This window comes from Mustela nivalis (genome assembly GCF_964662115.1).
Source record: "Mustela nivalis genome assembly, chromosome: 9".
Lineage (NCBI taxonomy): Eukaryota > Metazoa > Chordata > Mammalia > Carnivora > Mustelidae > Mustela > Mustela nivalis.
Genome location: NC_139028.1, coordinates 24,373,334 through 24,392,566, shown reverse-complemented (window position 1 = coordinate 24,392,566; position 19,233 = coordinate 24,373,334). Strand labels below are relative to the sequence as shown.

At 41.6% G+C, this 19,233-nt stretch overlaps 1 protein-coding gene and 1 long non-coding RNA gene across 5 annotated transcripts in view; one reads left to right on the top strand and one right to left on the bottom strand.

The window, feature by feature from the left end:
• Positions 1-328: 328 nt before the first annotated feature.
• On the bottom strand, positions 329-12,720 carry SC5D (sterol-C5-desaturase). 2 transcript variants are annotated; one of them, XM_082683721.1, is made up of 6 exons: positions 12,567-12,669; positions 5,519-5,930; positions 5,210-5,427; positions 4,318-4,450; positions 2,645-2,745; positions 329-1,898 (listed from the first exon to the last, which is right to left on the bottom strand). In XM_082683721.1, exons 3-6 carry the CDS (start codon positions 5,417-5,419, stop codon positions 1,443-1,445), a joined length of 900 nt encoding a protein of 299 aa, XP_082539847.1. In that variant the 5' UTR covers positions 5,420-5,427; positions 5,519-5,930; positions 12,567-12,669; the 3' UTR covers positions 329-1,442. The 2 variants fall into 2 exon arrangements, with proteins under 2 accessions (XP_082539847.1, XP_082539846.1); XM_082683720.1 differs by lacking the exon at positions 5,519-5,930 and having other exon boundaries at positions 12,567-12,720.
• A 71-nt stretch (positions 12,721-12,791) lies between these two features.
• LOC309840992 overlaps positions 12,792-19,233 on the top strand; it is a 41,813-nt gene continuing 35,371 nt past the window's right edge. The window contains exon 1 of one of the 3 annotated variants that reach the window (XR_014298890.1): positions 12,792-13,487. This is a non-coding gene — a long non-coding RNA (uncharacterized lncRNA). The remainder of the gene's footprint in view (positions 13,488-19,233) is intronic. The other 2 variants (XR_014298891.1, XR_014298892.1) reach the window with 2 other exon arrangements.

Sequence of the window (19,233 nt, the reverse complement as noted above, 5' to 3'; positions counted from 1 at the left end):
CAGGGCTGGGGGTGGGGAGTCCGTGGAAATCAGGGGCCATATCTGTCAGTTACAAAACACCACCTGGTTCTCTAGTATGTTTAAGTAGCACAACACTGTAACAGTAACTCAGAAAATATTTTCTTCTGGATCCCAAGCATTACATTTTAGGACTGGTCTCTTGCTAAAACAAAAAGAATGTGATATCCCCTCTTTTCTCCCCTTGACATTGAGCATTTGGGGACATTTTAAAAAAGTCCTGACAATCCATATCAATTCTGTGGTTTCAAATTGACACGGAATTTGTACAAAGAATACTTTGTGCTGTTACAATATTTAACTGATACAGTTTAACAATAGCAATAATCAACTTTTATTGATTTTACATAAATAGCTTATAGAATGCCTTTCCAAACCACGTTTTCCGAATATATTTATGTTACAACTCACAACGTTTCTTTACGAAACTATTTGTTAGATCTTTTTACAGAGGAAGTGGGGAAAAAGTGAAGGGAGAAGAGGGAAAATAAGATTTCAAAACTAATCTTCAGTGATCGGCCTAAATATTTGGCAATTACTTCCTTTTATAGGAAATTATAGGATTGTAACTTTGAAATGTATCAAAAGTGCAGTGCATCCATTTAATTAAAAAAGCAGTAGTGTCAAATATATTATTTGGGCATCAAATTTCCCTTTATAAATATATTCAGGTTCACATAGTTTTTATACTTATTAAATAATGGTTTAAAATAATAACCATTAAAATCTTTAAATAATCCCAGACATGGATTAAATCATGGTAGTAGCAGTCTTTTTTTGAATTCTAATTTGTTTTTTCCAGCAGTAAAATGTAATATTTGACAATGTCCCCAGAGAATAAGCTTCCTACACTGGAAGATGATAATCTTACTAAACCTGCTATTAACTAGGTCATTTACGAGGCCACTAATATGTTCTATCAGACATTTTTTTCAGACTGATGTATCCACGTGAACAAAATACTACAGGTAGTCATTACTGTACCAACACTGAAGACTGAACCATTCCAGAAACAAGGAACCACGTTTATATTATTATTTCTTTGTTATGATGCTTAGTCTTGGTATTATCAAGCACAATGTATTTTTCTTAACGAATATGGGTGGATTTATTAAGGCAAAGGACATAGCCTAGTCCTCTCAATAATTTATTCTCTATCCTCATAAAAATTGTTGTTGAGGCTATACAAGTTACAGATATGCTGGCTACAGAGACACCACTTGTCCTGGAGACCAACACCTAGTATAGTAAGCATGAGGTTAAAATTTCGGTGTTCACAGCATTCCTTCTTTGATCTGCCATCACGATCATTCCTCAGCAGTACCCTCGAATACCACTGACTTGCTATGTCTCTTGGTTTTATGTATGTAGATTAATTTTCCCTATTAAAAATTTTTCACAACAGTTAACAATAGGACAACAATCTACTCAGTCTTTGTAAACTCTCTACTGAATAATTTTTCATTTTTACAACCGTTTTCTGCGTGGCTGTTGCACTTTTCTTCTGTCATCTTCTTCACATAACTAAGTGGTCCCTTCCCTTCAAAGGAGGAAGGATTTTTGAAGGAGCCTCCAATTCTATCCCACAAGGTGAAATACTGTCCGTAGTTGTAGTCAAAGAACATGTGGTGGTCTGTGTGATGGGCTGAGCCATTAATAAACGGCCTTAAGATTTGGGGGACACGGAAGTCGCCATCATGAATGGATATCGTCCAGATATTCACCAAAATGTACAAACTTAAGTAAACCACCTTGTGTAATGGGAAGATAAAAGGGTATATATGATAAGGTAGACTCTGAAGGAAGCCATCCACAGGGTGAAAAGCATGGCTTGCAAATGGAGTCGGAATCTTCCAGAGATGATGAGGTTTGTGTATGCGCTACAGAAGGAAAGAACACAGTTAAGAACCACCTTTAATTTTCAACTTAGCTCTTTATGCTCACGTTGTGGAAATGACCTAACTAAAAAATAAAAAAAAACTCTTTAAATGCCCAAATCACTTTATAAAATGCACCCTTTTACCTAAACACAGTAACATTTTAACACAGCCTGTCCAGACCCATAAAGAACACATACAAAATGTACCTGGTGTCTGTCTTGACTGTGGCTACTCACGTATTCAAAAAATTAGAGAGAATTCTTAGAAATACAAAACAGAATTTGGGGCACCTGGCCGACTCAGTCAGTTAAATGTCCACCTTCAGCTCAGGTCATGATCTCGGGGCCCTGGGGCTGAGCCCCGCATTGGACTCCCTGTTCAATGGGGAAGTCTGCTTCTCCCTCTGCCCCTCCCCCTGCTTGTGCACGTGCTCTCTCTCTTGCTCTTTCTCTCAAATAAAATCTTAAACTAGAAAACAGAATTTGTAACCATACACTGCTGAAATGTATATTTCTTTCTCTTCCCCTTAAAAATGACTCTACCTGGGGTGCCTGGGTGGCTCAGTGGGTTAAAGCCTCTGCCTTTGGCTCGGGTCGTGATCCCGGGGTCCTGGGATTGAGCCCCATGTCTGGCTCTCTGCTCAGCAGGGGGCCTGCTTCTCCCCTCTCTCTGCCTGCCTCTCTGTCTACTTGTGATCTCTGTCTGTCAAATAAATAAATAAAATCTTAAAAAAAAAATGACTCTACCTTATACACAAGTCTATGATGAAGGCCTCTGTGAATCCAGTAGATCAGCATGTCGGTGAAGAAGAGGAAGGACAGTACGCTAACGATGAGGCGAAACCAGCCTAGAAGAGACGACAGGGTATGTCAGAATCAAGATCCAGCTTCCAGGACCAGAGTTTACTTGGTACTTGTCCATCTAAGCGCATAAAATGGGAGCCTAGACTCAAACACTATAAACTGTTTGGGCTAATGCGATACATTGTAAATTAATCTCCCTTAACTCTCTGGTATCTGCTGCTTTCCTCATTTCCCTCCCATAAAAACTTGAAGTTAAACTATGAAGGCACTTATGAGACAGACAAAGCATACACTTAAGGCATCTTTATTATTTAAATCTCCGAGCATAAGTAACACCACTTATTTTTCCTTCATATTAGTCTTTGTAAAACATCCTTACATACTATCTTCCTGCTTAGGATTTTATTTTCCACTAAGCACCTCAAGCCTAGCATTTACTCCATAACCCAACACATTCTGATCTTTCCAGCCTCCTCTGTTCCTGTACTGAGCAGGCTGGTTTACTCAGTGTCCTCCCCACATCTTGGAGGTCTTACCTCTGTACCTTGACTTGTTCTGTTTTGGGTTCCTAGAACACGATTTCTCTTTTTATTATTTTTACTCAAAATCTTATCCACTTTTCAAGGCCTAGCCAATTCATCACCCTACTATGTATTTTTGTTCCTTCCTTTAAATATCTGACCTCTACCTTGGACAGCAGGTGTGCTGGTGCCAACAAGCCTGGGTTCCAGTCCTAGATCTGCCCCTTACCTGCTGAATGACCTGGGTAAGTTACGGTAAGTTAATTTACTCCCCTATAAAAGGAACCTAACAAGACCCATGTCATAGAACTGATGTGGAATGGAACAGATTGATACGCGTGAAAAGCTTAGAACTGTAGCTGGTACATATTAACACTCAATAAACACTAACTACGATTCTTACTTTCTAATATTTAGATATTAGAGATGGGTCTTCATTGAATAATTTCAGAATTTCACAAAAATTTAATTTAGGCATTACAGGACTATCTATAATAGCAAAAAAAAGAGGAATAATGTAAAGATCTAAAAAAATTGGGGATCATTTAAATAAACTATGGTTATCTATAAACTGTGATACTATAACTAATATACTATATAATGTCAATATTTACTGACATGAAAATATGGGCATTTACACTACTAAGAAAAACAAAAAAAAATCAAAGTCCAAACCAGTTTGTATGGTAGGGTTTCATTTTTGTGAATAATGTGCAAATAATGGAGTAGACAGGCATATATGTCAAAAGAGGTAGTTTCTAGGTAGCAAGTTAGTGGATTTTAACACTCTGACTTTTCTGATTTTTTTCTTATTATCATGTACTACTTGAGGGTTTTTTGCTTGAGTCTGAATTCAGTAAAGAGAATAGTGAATGAATGCAAAGGTCTCTCTCTGATCATACTCAGCTTCCCTGGGCACAATTCCATCTACCACCAAGACTTTAAAATTGATAGATTAGGAAATGAATGTATGTGGCAAGGCACAATACATAAAAACAGAGCATTAAAAACAACTAAACAACTTTTTTTTTTTTTTCCCGAAGAAGACTGGTTCTTTAGAGAAACCACTCTCTGATGTTCATCTTATGTACTTACCACTGGGAAACTCTCCTATGTCATCATACAATTTGCTGTAACCTCTCAACTCTAGCAGGAACAGGGACACCGTGGGAATGCTAATCCATGGCAATGACTGGACAGTAAATATAATCTCTCTATAGACTTGATTCTGAAAATGAAATGGCCAGTACTTAAAAATCACAAAATCTATGTTCAACAAAAAACAGCATAATATTGTCTTGGATTGGATTTTTACAATCTCTTTTATCTGAGGAAGCTCGTTGCCAAATTGTTTCCGTGAAAATGGTAACATGTGGGAATGTATGGTAAGGAAAACATTCCTTTTGTAAAGAGCAAATGTAAGAAATACTTTAAATTCTGAAACTTTCTCTCCTTCCCACAAAATCTGGATGCTACATTTCCATTTATGGAATAATCCTTTCTTTCACAAATAACATCCATCCCAAACCATCTTGATTTTCTCTCTTTTTTTTCAGTCCTTGGAGTCATTGATAAATACAAGTAACTGGAGGCAGAAAAAATGACTGTAAACAAATCTACAGTCTCGCAGCTAGTCAAAAAAATAGATATGTAATAAAAACGTAATTCAGTTTGAGAGTCAGATATTAAAACAATTACACAAATGTGTGCATTTATTGATTCCTCCTTATTAGCAAAGAAATTCATTCCTATGTATCTAGGAAGACACCAGCCAGGCTTATAATTAACAACAACAAAGTTGGATTCATTTATTTGTTTAAATTAAGAGGAGAGAGGGGATTAGCCCTACCAGAAATATCTAACGTATCTGAGGCTAGCTGCAAAAATTTTATTTAATGGTTATAACCCAGTTTAATCTGAAAAGCTCACAAATACCTATTATTTTTACTGTAACTGTACCTAAAAAGTAGGTAAGACAATCACTTACCTTCAAAAATTGTGGATGCTTCATTAATGCATGATCATAGACAAAATAATAGCTCAGTGTTGCAAAGAAGAAATAAAGGATATAAGCTCCAAGATTTGTTACAATCAGGAGACTAATAGTTTGTCGAAAGATGTTATCCTCAGGCCATGAGGCTGGATAGATGTATGGTGTAAAAAAATAATAATCTGCAGCATTGAGTACAAGATCCATCTTAGCCCCTAAAGGATAAACAGGTGCAACAATTATTTACCCATGCAAAAAACTTTTGGAAAAATTGTACATGAAGCTCATGCTTTAATAAGCACTTACAGTGTAAGACTGCAGCTACCAGAATCCCTGAAATGCCATCTTTAGAGCCAACAGGAACTTAAATGTCATCTCTAGCCCAATCTCTTCATATTATACATGGGGACAGCAAAGCTCAGAGAAACTGAGACCCAGAGGTTTTTTTTTTTTTTCCTTCTAACATCTGCTGATTAGTGGCATCGGTGCAGATCTAATGCCATCTTTGTGTTCTTTTCCAACATCTCCTAAGGCAACGTGGCAAGTGGTAAAGACGTGGAACGCAGGAAAGTAGGTACTCAGATGTTTCCTCCTCCGGCTACCAGTTTTAGTGATACGTCTCTTCTAAAAGGACTCCAATTTAAGAGGATTTTCCTTCAGTGCTGAGACTTAGAGACAAATTTGCTAGATGGATCTATGCTGCCACCTCAGGGACTATCTGTTCTTGTGACAGAAGGAAAGGCCACTCCCATTGACAGAACAAAAGGAGACAGATTTTCGATTAAGAACTAGAATACAGGGGCGCCTGGGTGGCTCAGTGGGTTAAGCCTCTGCCTTCAGCTCAGGTCATGGTCTCAGGGTCCTGGGATCGAGCCCCGCATGGGGCTCTCTGCTCAGCGGGGAGCCTGCTTCCTCCTCTCTCTCTCTCTCTGCCTGCCTCTCTGCCTACTTGTGATCTCTGTCTGTCAAATAAATAAATAAAATCTTTAAAAAAAAAAAAAAAGAACTAGAATACACTTATTCCTCCTCCCCCAATCAATACTCTAGATCGGGGGCTGGCAACTGCAAACTTGTAACTCAAAGTTTGAGAAGGAGAAGGCACAAAAGAGTTGTCTGGAAATAATTTAAAATTTCCAATTGTCTATTGTCCAGCCTGCCTGGAGCTTGAATCACCTGTATGTGTTAGTGAATCAGCCTGAAGGTTTCTGCCCAGGTATTTTGTGAGGCTCATTCAAACAGTGGGTGTGACTATATATGGAAATATCATTTCTTTGCTATTGACTTAATGAACATCCTACAGTTTGATGATACTCTCTGCTGGTAAGAGAATATCATCAAACTGAGTATCATCAAACATCTGCCTTCAGCAGAGCAGTTCTTCAGGACATATCCTAGCTTGTTTCACAATCAATGAAGCAATCGGTGGCGTTTATTTACGTTCTTGTGGTCAAATCCACTTCAAAGATGGTTAGGATGTTCATTTTCTCTCCTGGGCTGTTTTTCATTAGTTCTTATGCTTCCCCACTGGGGCAAAACTCCAGCAATCTGTTTTTCCTGTCTCTAAGTCACATGCGTCAGTAATACCCACGCTGTCCTCTTCAGTAGGAGGCCTCACAGACACTAGGTGGGAGCTCCTACAAGAATTTCATGTCTGTGTTATTCCTAATGACGGATGCTTTCATTCATTGTGTTATTCACATGGGTTATCTTTTTTTTTTTAAGATTTTATTTATTTATTTGACAGAGAGAGCGATCACAAATAGGCAGAGAGACAAACAGAGAGAGAGATGAGGAGAAGCAGGCTCCCTGCTGAGCAGAGAGCCCAATGCGGGACTCGATCCCAGGCCCCTGGGATCATGACCTGAGCCAAAGGCAGAGGCTTAACCCACTGAGCCACCCAGGCGCCCCCACATGGGTTATCTTTATTTAAAAACAATATTTCCATCTGCAATGAAACCCAAAGTAATAAAACAGTCCCAGCAAAGAGAGAGGTAGGGGTATGTGACAGGGGCACCAACACACAGGGGGCACCTCAGTCCGCGGAGGAAGCCTGTGCCATCAAATGAGTTTGAGTGCCAGTCTTCAAAAAACAAAATAAAGCCATGTTTTTTCAGACCTTGAAACTGTGGCCAAGGGACTGTGGACCCGTGTTCGTTTGTGTGACCTCACTGCTGTTTATTTAACCCATGTATAAGTATTTGGATAGATTCTTACCTTATGCTATTTAAAATAACGCAACAATGATTAACCCAATATTGTGTAAACTTCTACAAGTGGAAGAGCTAAGACAGGGATGAACAGGCTTGGTAACTTTGGTAGATATGGCTAAGTTGCTCTGCACAGGAGCTGTGCCACTGTGTGAGCCCACAGCTGTGTAGGATCGTACCCGGTTCCCTACACCCTTACAGACTAAGAATATCATCAAATTGTAGGAAATTCGTTAATCTGATAGCCAAGAAATGATTATCTTGGTGTAGGTTTCTTTTTCTTATTATGAGTGAGGTTGAACAGCATTCTATATATTTAGAATAATTTATATTTTTTCTGTGCAATTCTGTTTTTATCCTTTGCCCATTTTCCCACTGGGTTTTTAGATTCTTAAAATCAAATTCTAGAAGTTCTTTATTTACTGAGGGTGTTTATCCTTGTTTATGGTATGAGTTGCAAGCATTTTTTTTTTCTCACTTTGTCATGGAAAGTTTTCTTTTAAAATATTTTTTAAAAAAAGATTTTAGTTATTGATTTGACAGAGAGAGACATAGGGAGAGAGGGAACACAAGCAGGGAGAGCCGGAGAGGGAGAAGCGGGCTCCCAGCTGAGCAGGGAGCCTGATATGGGGCTCGATCCCAGCACTCTGGGATCATGACCTGAGCCGAAGGCAGACGCTTCATGACTGAGTCACCCAGGTACCCCTTAAAAGAGTTTTTTATTTATTCATTTGAGAGAGGGAAAGAGAGAACACAAGCAGATGGTAGGGTCAGAGGGAGAAGCAGACTCCCAGCTGAGGAGGAACTCTGACCCAGGGCTTGATCCCAAGATCTTAGGATTGTGGACTGAGCTGAAGGCAGACACTTAACTGACTGAGCCACCCAGACATCCCTGTCATGGCAAGTTTTAATTAATTAATGTTAAACACCAGATATTGACATATATCCTTCATTACACATTGTTAATTCATTCAAATAATAAGTATGAAGCACTACACTAGGTAATGAGCATACAAATATTGAAAAGATACAGTCTAAATCCATATGAAAGGTAAGGCAACTATGGAAACAAACAATTACATCAATAATAATGCTATAATAAAGCTATAGACACAAATTCTACATAATTAAAAAACACAACTACCCCAGCTTATACTAGAAGGCTTCATAGTGACATTTTATTCAGGCTTTAAAGGACATTATCAGAAAGAAAAGATTAGGGATGGCTATTTCAAATAGAAATAACAACTTGCACGGTGCCTGGGTGGCTCAGTTAGTTCAGTGTCTAACTCTTGGTTTCGGCCCCATTCATGATCTTTTGGGTTATGGGATGGAGCCTCAAGTCAGGCTCCGTGCTCAGCAGGGAGTCCGCTGGAAGATTCTCTCCCTCCGACTGCCCTACCCCCAATAAATACATAAATAAATCTTAAAAAACAAAAAAACAACTGGCAAAGGCATAGAAAAAAGGCATGGTATATTCATGACTCACTGGGTGTCACTGATGGGTGGGAAACAGTAAGACGGGGGTGAAAGAGAGTGGGGAAACTGTTCCAGTATAAACCTGGTAAAAGGAAATTCATGTCAGGCTGTGCAAAGCTCTGTTGCCTTGCAAGGGAATATGACTTTCCCTCATACACAATGGGGAGATACTAAAGGTTTCTGAGCAGGAAAGAGGTTCTAATCAGACCCATATTTCATAGAAACCACTCCATTAGGAATACGTGTACCGATGAGAGAGAGAGAGAGAGAGAGAGAGAGAGAGACTAATTTGGCTGGTCCTCTGGTAGACTAACTAGCTTAACAGCTCTGAGAAACACACATGCACGTACACTGGAGATTTAGCAAGTAAAAAACCCACAGGGCTTGATGACCAACTGAATGCTGGAATGTGTACGAGGGAGAAATCTAGGATGACTGTGAGATTTTAGCTGGCCTGAGTGGACGGTGATGTCATCATCATCAAAAGAGGGAATGCTGGGAGAGCTGGCAGATTTGGTGCCACAGGGACGGGGTGCAGAAGTAATGAGGGGTTCAGTTTGGGTCTTCAATAAGCTTTAAGTCTATGCTTACTCTTAGACATAAGCAGTGGACTACACAGAAATATGAACCCGAGGTTCAAAAGTGAGCTTGTAGTAGTTGAAATTGACGCCATTAGGGGTAGAGACAGCCAACAGCTATCACACGGCAAAGAAACTACACAAAGTAATAGCAGGCAACAAACCTTTTGAAACAACCTAACAATTGGGAAAGATTTTGTGACACCACTAAAGGTTGGTTAAGAGTTTACAGACTAATCTGGATGTTACCTACAGTGTTGCTTACCCCTAAATCAGTACAGTACAGCCCAAACCAACTCAAACATTAACTAAGACTCTTCTTTATTCAATATTTAATATCAGATGCAAATAATTATTTTCAAAAGGTCTCAGTCCTTTAAAAAAAACTCCTTAGTTTTACTTTTATCTGAAGACCACGCTAATTGTGTTAATTTGTACATTCCCTGGTCACAATTGCTGTTACAGTAAACCAGTGCTTGGAAGGGAGGAAGAAATGTGTCTCAGTCATTCTAGAGGCAGTTTAGATACTGGGAAATAAAACCAGTTTTAAGTGTTTTTAGAATTTTGGTTTCAATTAATTCTATTTGTTGAATGCAGTAATTAAATATTCATACCACTATACTTTAACATCTAACACAAAATCTTCTGAAATCAGCAACAATATGACCTCAAAATTGCAAATCACATTTGAAGTTTAGTGACCTTGCGGCGCAATGGTAGCGCGTCTGACTCCAAATTTGAAGTTTATATGCAGACCCACATCTGTAAAATGGAGATAACATATTTCCATTATAGAACTGTTTTTAAGGTTTAGAGGCTAAGGCCCTAGTGTTTTGGCACCAACTGACACAGAAATTAGTCAAATAGGAGCTATTATTACTGCTGTTAGGGAGCTGAAGCGGAATCAAAATTACTTTAACCTAAGGGAGAAAAAGGTGTCATTTGGCTTTGCCTTTAAAAATAATGGATGATATCTAATATCAATATATATAAATATTACCTCCTTTAACATTTTCAAGAAACCCTAAGGGTTCGGCACTAGTGTTAGAGGTACTAGTATGATGGATGAAGAAGCGGGGCACAGGAAATTCAAGTAATCTGGGGCACCTGGGTGGCTCAGCCGGTTAAGCATCTGCCTTTGGCTTAGGTCATGCATCCCACAGTCCCAGGCTTGAGACCCACGTTGGGCCCCCAGCTCAGCAGGAAGTTTGCTTTTCCCTCTGCCCATCACCCTGCTCATGCTCACGCGTGCGCACTCTCTCTCTCTCTCTTTCTCAAATAAATAAAATCTTTATAAAAATTCAAGTAATCTGCTTGGGATCATCAAATAAACAAATGCTGGGGCTGGAACTCAAACACTTGCAATCGGGTTACAAAATCCTGAGTTTTTTTTTTTTTTTAAGATTTTATTTATTTATCAGAGAGAGAGAGGGGGAGAGAGCGAGCACAGGCAGACAGAATGGCAGGCAGAGGCAGAGGGAGAAGCAGGCTCCCCGCTGAGCAAGGAGCCCGATGTGGGACTCGATCCCAGGACGCTGGGATCATGACCTGAGCTGAAGGCAGCTGCGCCCCTCAAAGTCCCAAGTTCTTAAACCAAGACGTGAACCAAGTTCAAATGCCTCTTCATCACGAGCTCAACTCTTCAGCTCCTTATTTTTTTTAAATTCTCAGTGACTACCAACTCACAAAATTTTGCATATGATTTTAAGGTGTTTTTACCCCCTATGTCTGGGGGTCTACAGACCCTAAGTTAAATATCCCTGACTGAAACAGATGCTTGTATTATTTTACATTCACAGAAACAGAGAAAACTTTTTTTTTAATAAAGTACAGTTATTAATAAAACACAATTAGGCTAGAATGACTGAGTCTACTATTACTTTGGCTTTACTTTAAAAATATAGATCACAATTGTTAACATTTGTTGAGAAACAGGTATTATGTAAAAGCATTTTTTATGAATCACCTTGCTTAATTCTCACAACCCTACCAGGCAGGTACTTCCGTAACTCCTACTTTATAAAAAAGGGAAACGGAGGGCAGGAGTATTTAAGTAATTTGTCAAGTACCAAGTAACAAATGGGGGGTATATTCCAGAGTCTGCTCTCTCAGCTTCTACATTATCTTATCTCTCAACCTGTATACAAACACATAGGGAATTCTGAGTATCTCATGCTAATTACATTACATAATGATAGGAAAAGCATTCTCTGAGTGATCAAGAATCATGTATTCATCATTTTTTAGATGCTTATCATTAGAAACCTGAACACACGCACGCACAACAACAGGTAACCTGCTGGAAGGTTTTGGTTAAAAATACCTGGCCACCACAAGCTTTCCAGACTGGAAACTTTTTTTTTCCTAGTGACCTTTGGAACTTCACCTATCTCTACCACTTCCAACTCCACTCTGCTCTAACTCGGATGCCGGTAGACACAATGTTTTCCTTTTACGATGCTAACGTAACAGATCATTTCCCTTCCCTCTTAGTCTTGTCAAACCGTGGATTGTTGTCTCCCTCCATCCAGGAACTGGGGTTTGCTCTGTAATGGTCAGGAGGTCACAGCCTAATTTCTTTCCCCCTTTAAAAACGAAAGATCCCTCCAACCCCGAGGGATATCTGTCTCGAAGTCAAGCATTAGTGTTCGCGGCACAGACTCCCTCGGATGAGCGCTCCGCAACATCAGGCATTTCGCTTCCTGCGCGCCGATCTCTGTGCCTGTTTCTTTCACGTGCGGGCCTCCTCGGCGCCCCGGAACCTCCTCCGGCTGGACAGAGCCCCCACACCTCCGGTCTCCCGGCCAGCGGTGTCCCCTGCACCGCGCACTCGACGCATCACGGCCCGCGTCGGCTTCCGGGATGCCCGGCTGCCTGTCAGTCCCTGGTGCGGGTCACCGCGGAGAGCCTGACCCTCAGGCCGGGTCCCACCCACGCCCGCGCCTAGCGGGAAAGGAAAGGGCCGGCCGCACAGCTTCCCCACCTGGGACGCATCGCGCTGATGGCTCCCCATCCAACTTCCTCCCTCTTCCCCGCCCGTCCAGCTCCGGTGTATCTCGCCTCCTCCTCCCGCCCTCCCGTTATCCCTACCTCCAGAGAGTCCGTGGCCGGCTCGGCCTCCGCAAAGTCCTAGGCAGCCGGGGCCACTGGGCTGCCGGCGGCGGTCAGCCAGCGGGTGAGGCCTGGAGGGGCGTAGCCAGCCACACGCTCCTAGCGGCAGGAGCCGTCAGCCAATCAGGGGCCGGCGGCATAAGCTGATATGACGGCAGATCGCGCGACTTGGCTGCGCGCGGCTCTCAGTGGTCACGTGGGCGCCGCGCGCTCGGCCACGCCCCCTCCGTCCTCCGGTGGGAAGCGAGGGCGGGACGCTGGTTCAGGTACCCGAGCCGCGGAGAATGGAGTTTCAGGTTTTGTTTTTGTTTGCTTTTCATCCGCCTCTACGGGGGTAGTTGAGTCTTGCACGAAGCAGACTGACTGTGTTTATGCAGACATTCCTAAAACCGATGCCCTACCTGGAGGGGAAATAGGTGTTTTCCTTTGCGTTGAATGACGGAGGCATTTCCCCGCTTACCTTGAGGGAAGTTCAGTACCTGTGAGACAAGGACGAGTATTTCCCAGTCGGAGTGTGTGGTTTGGTTTGGTTTGGTTTGGTTTGGTGGTGGTTTGCGGTGGTCACGCCTGTAAACCGAATTTCTGGGAGCCTCCGTGTGGGGCTTCTCAGGGGCCAGCCGGCCGTGCTGGCATCCTCGGGGACGTGCTTGGAAAGACGGGTTCTCGGGAGTCGCTCGGGCCTTCTGGATCAGAACGTGCCGGAGGGTCCCAGAAATCCGTATCTCCCCAGACCCCAAGTGAGCCTGAGGTTTGCGCCAGTTAGAAAACCGCAGCTCTAATGAATTAGATCAGTCGGGAGAAAATGTTGTCCTTCCGTGTTGCTCCCTCGTGGGTGATCAGGAGAAGAAAATGCTGAGAAGTGATAATGCTGATAACTAAGTTTGGGAAAGACCTATTTCTGTTTCCTTTTTTTTTTTTTAATTTTTTTAAGATTTTTTATTTATCTATTTGATAGAGAGAGATCACAAGGAGGCAGAGAGGCAGGGGGAAGCAGGCTCCCCGCTGAGCAGAGAGCCCGATGCGGGGCTCGATCCTAGGACCCTGAGATCATGACCTGAGCCGGAGGCAGAGGCCTAAACCACTGAGCCACCCAGGCGCCCCCTATTTCTGTTTCCTTACGGGAGCATCAGAAGTGCTACCAGGTAGGGGGAGAAATGAATTAGATTCCATAAAAACCTTTTATATGAATATTGTTTTAAATATCTGTGGCTTGCCTCCTATTTTCTTTTTTCTTCTTCTTCTTCTTTTTTTTTAAGTGGGCCTGTAACATATTAGTTTCAGGTGTACACCGTAATGACTTGATGACGTATATTCGTTTCAGGTGTACAGCCTCAAGACGATAAATTGGCTCCCGCTTTCCAAGTCACATTTCTTGTTTCCTTTGTCATTCTCATTTAACCCTTTAATGTCTGAGATTAAGATTTTTATGTATCATTTCTGAGAAACATAAAAATGTTAACCTTGAAAATAAAACAGCCAGCTATTTTGCCAGCAAAAAGGGGTTTACTTGAGAATAGTAGAGCATTGCAATTTAGGGCAAGCAAGCTATGGCAAACTCACAGGCAAATCCACAGGGGGGAAAAAAGAAACTCTAGTTTATAGAGAAAAAGGGGAGGTCGGGAAGGCTGTCATAAATAAAAGTCCATTGGAATAAACTGGGAGTTGGAAGTAGAATGGCTTTTCGTAGGCTTTGTTGTCTTTCAATGTCTTTCCATTGGCTGGGTTGTTGCTAGGACAGAGGGAAACCTTCCTCTTACTGGGATGGTAAAGTAACAGCAAAAGTATATGGGTGCGCCTGGGTGGCCCAGTGGGTTAAGCCTCTGCCTTCTGCTCAGGTCATGACCTCAGGGTCCTGGGATTGAGCCCCGCATTGGGCTCTCTGCTCAGCAGGGAGCTTGCTTCCCGCCAACCCCTACCCCCCACCCCCCGCCCGCCTCTCTGCCTACTTGTGATCTCTCTCTGTCTCTGTCAAGTAAATAAATAAAATCTTAAAAAAAAAAAAAAAAGTAAATGGACTTGCAAGGTTAGGCTCTTCCTTGTTGGGTCTGCAGTTGACGAGGAGTGAAAGGGTGTAAGCGCTCCCCCTGCTGGCCACTCAAGTCCCTTGTAGTGAGATTTCCTTTTATTCTCACAGATTTAAAAGGTATTTATCTAGTACAAAGGTTCCACATTTGTAGCTGCTGTGTACTTGCTTATGTGGTTTGTTTAGTCCGAAAGTATATTTTTTCCTTGAATTGACTAATATCGCATTTGAGAAAAATAACCTATTGTGAAAGATGGGGAAATCTGACATTGAAATTATAAGCAAACCTCCAATATAATACCCGGAATAGCTAGAATTTTATCACTGAATATGTACGGGATCCTGCACCACCACCAGATGGTGATACATGCCATGAAGAAAACAAAAGGGTGAAAGGATCAAAACTGATGATGGCTGTTTTATTAGACAGCTTGGTTACAGTCCCTTTCTCCGTGTGGGGAGCATTTGACTAGAGTGGAGTAAGGGAGCCTCATTTACTTGGTAGATTCTAAACTAGAGTCTGAGTGTTTTTGATGAGCTGGTGGGGCCACAGGCTTGCAAACACCTATTTGTATGAATTTAGTTTTTAGATAGAAAAGAGTATTCAAGGAGAGCCTGGGTGGCTCAGTTGGTTAAGCGACTACCTTCAGCTCAGGTCATGAACTTGGGAGTCCTGGGATCGAGTCCCACATGGGGCTCCCTGCCCCGCAGGGAGTCTGCTTCTTCCACTGACCTCTCTCCTCTCATGTTCTCTCTCATTCTCTCTCTCTCTAAAATAAATAAATAAAATCTTAAAAAAAAAAAAAAAGAAAGAAAGAAAAAAGAAAAGCACATTCAAGAAAAGGTTCACAAGCATCCAAAAACAGATATAGGAAGAGAAGATATTCATTCCTCAACCTGGTGCCATGGATTAGGTTTTAACTTGCAGTAGCTACTTAATATTTTAGGGATCAGAGATCCCTCTGAAAATTAAATGAAATCTATGGTCTCTCTCCCCCCAGAAGTACACATTGCATACAGTAGAAGCTCTTCCCAACCAGTGTCCACTTAACTAATGTTCTCAGTAGCCTTTCTGAAATGTGCCAGCAGATCTTTGGAAAATACTAAAGACTCAAAGCTTGTAGCCTTCATTTTGGTTCACACCTGCGTATCTACTTCCACCAGTGGAGTGGGATGCTTAACAAGAGTCAGTTATGCTACGAGTCTATTGATTTCTGTTACATTCCTCATAATTATGTAATTAAATTTTACAAATTGATAAAATTTGAGTCTGCAAAGAAAAATAATTTTTTTTAAAGATTGATTTATTTGTGAGAGAGCGAGCAAGTGTGTGAGAGTCCAAGCACACAAGCAGGAGGGGCAGAGAGAGGGAGAATCTGAAGCAAACTCTGCTGAATGTGGAGCCCATCATGGGACTCCATCTCATGACCCCAAGATCACTGGTCTTGGGGCTTACTCTCACCCAGGCACCCCAAGACTTGTTTCCATGAAAACCAAGAACGTTTGGGGAAGACAACATGAAGATGACTTCTAATATAAATAGCTATTGAATTGGGTATAGGCAATGTGGTTATGAGAGCCTAGAAAGACTTTTTCAAGCCCCAAATCTGGTAGGATTCTGCCTTCAATTTGATCTGCAAGAGTTAACTTGTCTCTACTGCGAACAAATTAAAGCTGAAAATCAAGTGCAAAGCACTGGGCCTATAGTTTAGGCAATACCAGAGCTCCAATCAGAGGGACCGTACTCAAAAGAAAGACCTTAGGGAATGACTGGAGAATAAATATTCAGGTAAAAATAAAATTCTTAAAGCATATGTATATATAATATTGATGAGGATGTAGGTCATGTGATAGACACCCAAAATAACAGAAGTTTACTCCAGAGAAAAGGTTTTCTTAACCATGAAAGTGTTAATTAACTTACTTGTCTGTGGTAACAAGCCCCTGAAGTACAATGACCCCCAACACAGTAGAAATTTATCTCTCACTCAAAAAACAGTTCAAATGGATGATCCTGGTCATTGAGTAGCCCTCCTCCAAATGGGATCCAAGTTTTTCCATCTTGTAATTCTGCCATTGTCATAACTTTCTGTGTCTTATCTAGAGGAATGGCAAAGAGGGAATGGAACGTGCATACCCACTCTTTGAAAGCCTTGGTCTGAAAATTCCATACATCCTTTCTGACATTCACATGGCTACAACTCGGTTACATGGCTCCATCTAACTATTAGGGAGGCCGAGAAACGTAGCCTTCATTCTGGTAGTCTGTCTGTTCAGCTAAAATCAGTTTCTAGGGGCGCCTGCCTTCAGCTCCGGTCACAAACGCATGGATTCTGGGATCAAGCCCTGAGTGGAACACAGACTGACTGCAGACCTGTAAGGACCAGAAAGCATGCTCTGTCATTTTAAACAATCGAGTCTATTTTCATCGAAGATGCAAGTGTGTATTTAAAAACAAATACAAGAGCTTATAAAGGGGAAAAAAAAAACAAAAAAAAAAGAGGCGTGTCCACGTCCTAATTCTGCTCTGCGCAGGTAATTATTCTTTACAATTCCAGCTGTATGCCATGTACCCATATATTCACACAAACATTAGTCATGCTTGCTGTGCCATTTAGGGATCTCTCTCTCTCTCTCTCTCTCTCACTTTGGAGCCTTAGAATTAGGACTCTGGGCTAGAAACAGTGCTTTTACAGAAAGCTGGCCATGTGACTCCTGTTAAAAACCGAAATTCGACTGAGTGGATCTGAAGATCTATTTGGCTTTATTCAACCACTCATGAATCGGGCAGCATCCCATCTAGCAAGTGGAGAGTAGCTCCAAGGAGGTACACAAAATGGAAGGTTTTTATAGGCAGGAGGAGGGTGAGACAAAGAAGTTGAAAGTGGATTGTTTGAGGCGGGGTCTCTTTCCCTTGGGGGGAAAGCAGGAGTTCTTCCTAAAGCAGATCACCTCACTAATGCTGGTGTGGAAATCCCAGGCTGATTGGCTTCAAATTCCACTCCTGGGAGGCTGAAATTGTAGTGTAGTCAGTCAGGAAGTCTCGGTGGGGCTTAGCAAAAGTGACTCCATTTTGGATCTGCTGGTTTTTTTTCACCTTCCCTTAGATGAGTTCCATAACAACAGCAGAGCGTAGACTCATTCACGTGCACTAATGAGGCATGCCCATAAATTTCCAGAAGTAACAAAGGGAGAGATTTTTGTCCGAGACCATGGGTGAGGGAGCAATTGATCTGTGACATTTGAACTGTTGGTGTTGATGTCATTCGTAACTGTGGGCTGGTGGGTCCCAAGGCAATTGGAGTTGTAAGTAAAAAGCATGTGCTGGAACAGAATAGTGTGCAGACAGAATGTTGACTTTCTCTAAGGAACTCCAAGCAGCTTCCCAGGTCAAGTAAAGACTTGAAGGAGAAATGGGAGTTTGCCGGTGTCAGGCAGTAGGTAGGACTAGAAGGGCAAGGAGTTGTCTGTGCCGTGGGTGACATCAAAGAGCATAGCCTGGTACAGTAAAGCTCAAGGTGAAAATTGTCTTATAAATGAGACTGTGGAGGATGGACTCATGAATGACTTCTATTTGTTGGAATTCTTTTGAAGCCTGGAATGAATTTCTTCATGGGAGAATTTAAATTGGCATCTGCCAGGCTTCTGGGGATTCTACTAATGGAAGGTCTCTCTAACTTAAATTTTCACTTTGAGGTCTTTAATACTACCAAGACAACAAGAATTTGGCCTCAGGCCTGGCTTTCAGCTCTAACATCTTTTTTTTTTTTTTTTTTAGATTTTATTTTTAAGTAATCTCTACCTCCAACATAGGGCTCAAATCTATAACCTTGGGATGGAGAGTCACATGCTCTACTGACTAAGCCAACAGGGTGGCCCTGTTTGAAATTACTTGTCAGTGATTTCCTCCCTTTGCTCAGCACCGACATTTGAAATTTTTTATTGGCTTCTGTAGTCCTCTTGAGTCAGTGGTGGAAATTTTTTAGTGAAGAAGTTTATCCAGATACCTAGGTCACCAAATAATCAGAAACAGAATGAAAACCATCTTTCTGATGAAAGAGGCTAGCATTTTATTTATCGGCATCTTACCTATTGAGAAAACTATTTCCAGATTTCTGCGCTTTATAAAATTTGAGGAAAGAGAAGAACATGCAAATGGCTAGTCCACAAAGAGCTAGACTTCCCCAAACATCTTTTATCTACTTATTGCCTTTCTTATCACCAGTGGACTTTGAATGTCAGAGCTAATTTATTCTGGTCCCAAGGTAGTGCCAAGAACAATAGTTTTGAAGACTTGGGTCCAATGCCAGCATGGTTACACTTAAAGTTTGTAACTTTGGGGATTTGTTCCTCCTCTGTAAAACACAGAACGCTAATATATACTCTACCTAGTAGTTTGCTAGGGCTTCCACAACAGAGTACCATGAACTGGGCAGCTTAAAACAACCTAAATTTATTGTCTGACAGCTCCGGAAGCTGGAAGTCCAAAATCAAGGCACTGGCAGGGCTTCCTGAAATGTTTAGAGAAGAGAATCCTTCCTTTCCTCTTCCTAGTTTGAGGTAATGGCCTTCAGTCCTTGCTGTTCCTTGACTTGAAATTGCCTTACCTCACTCTCTGCTTTG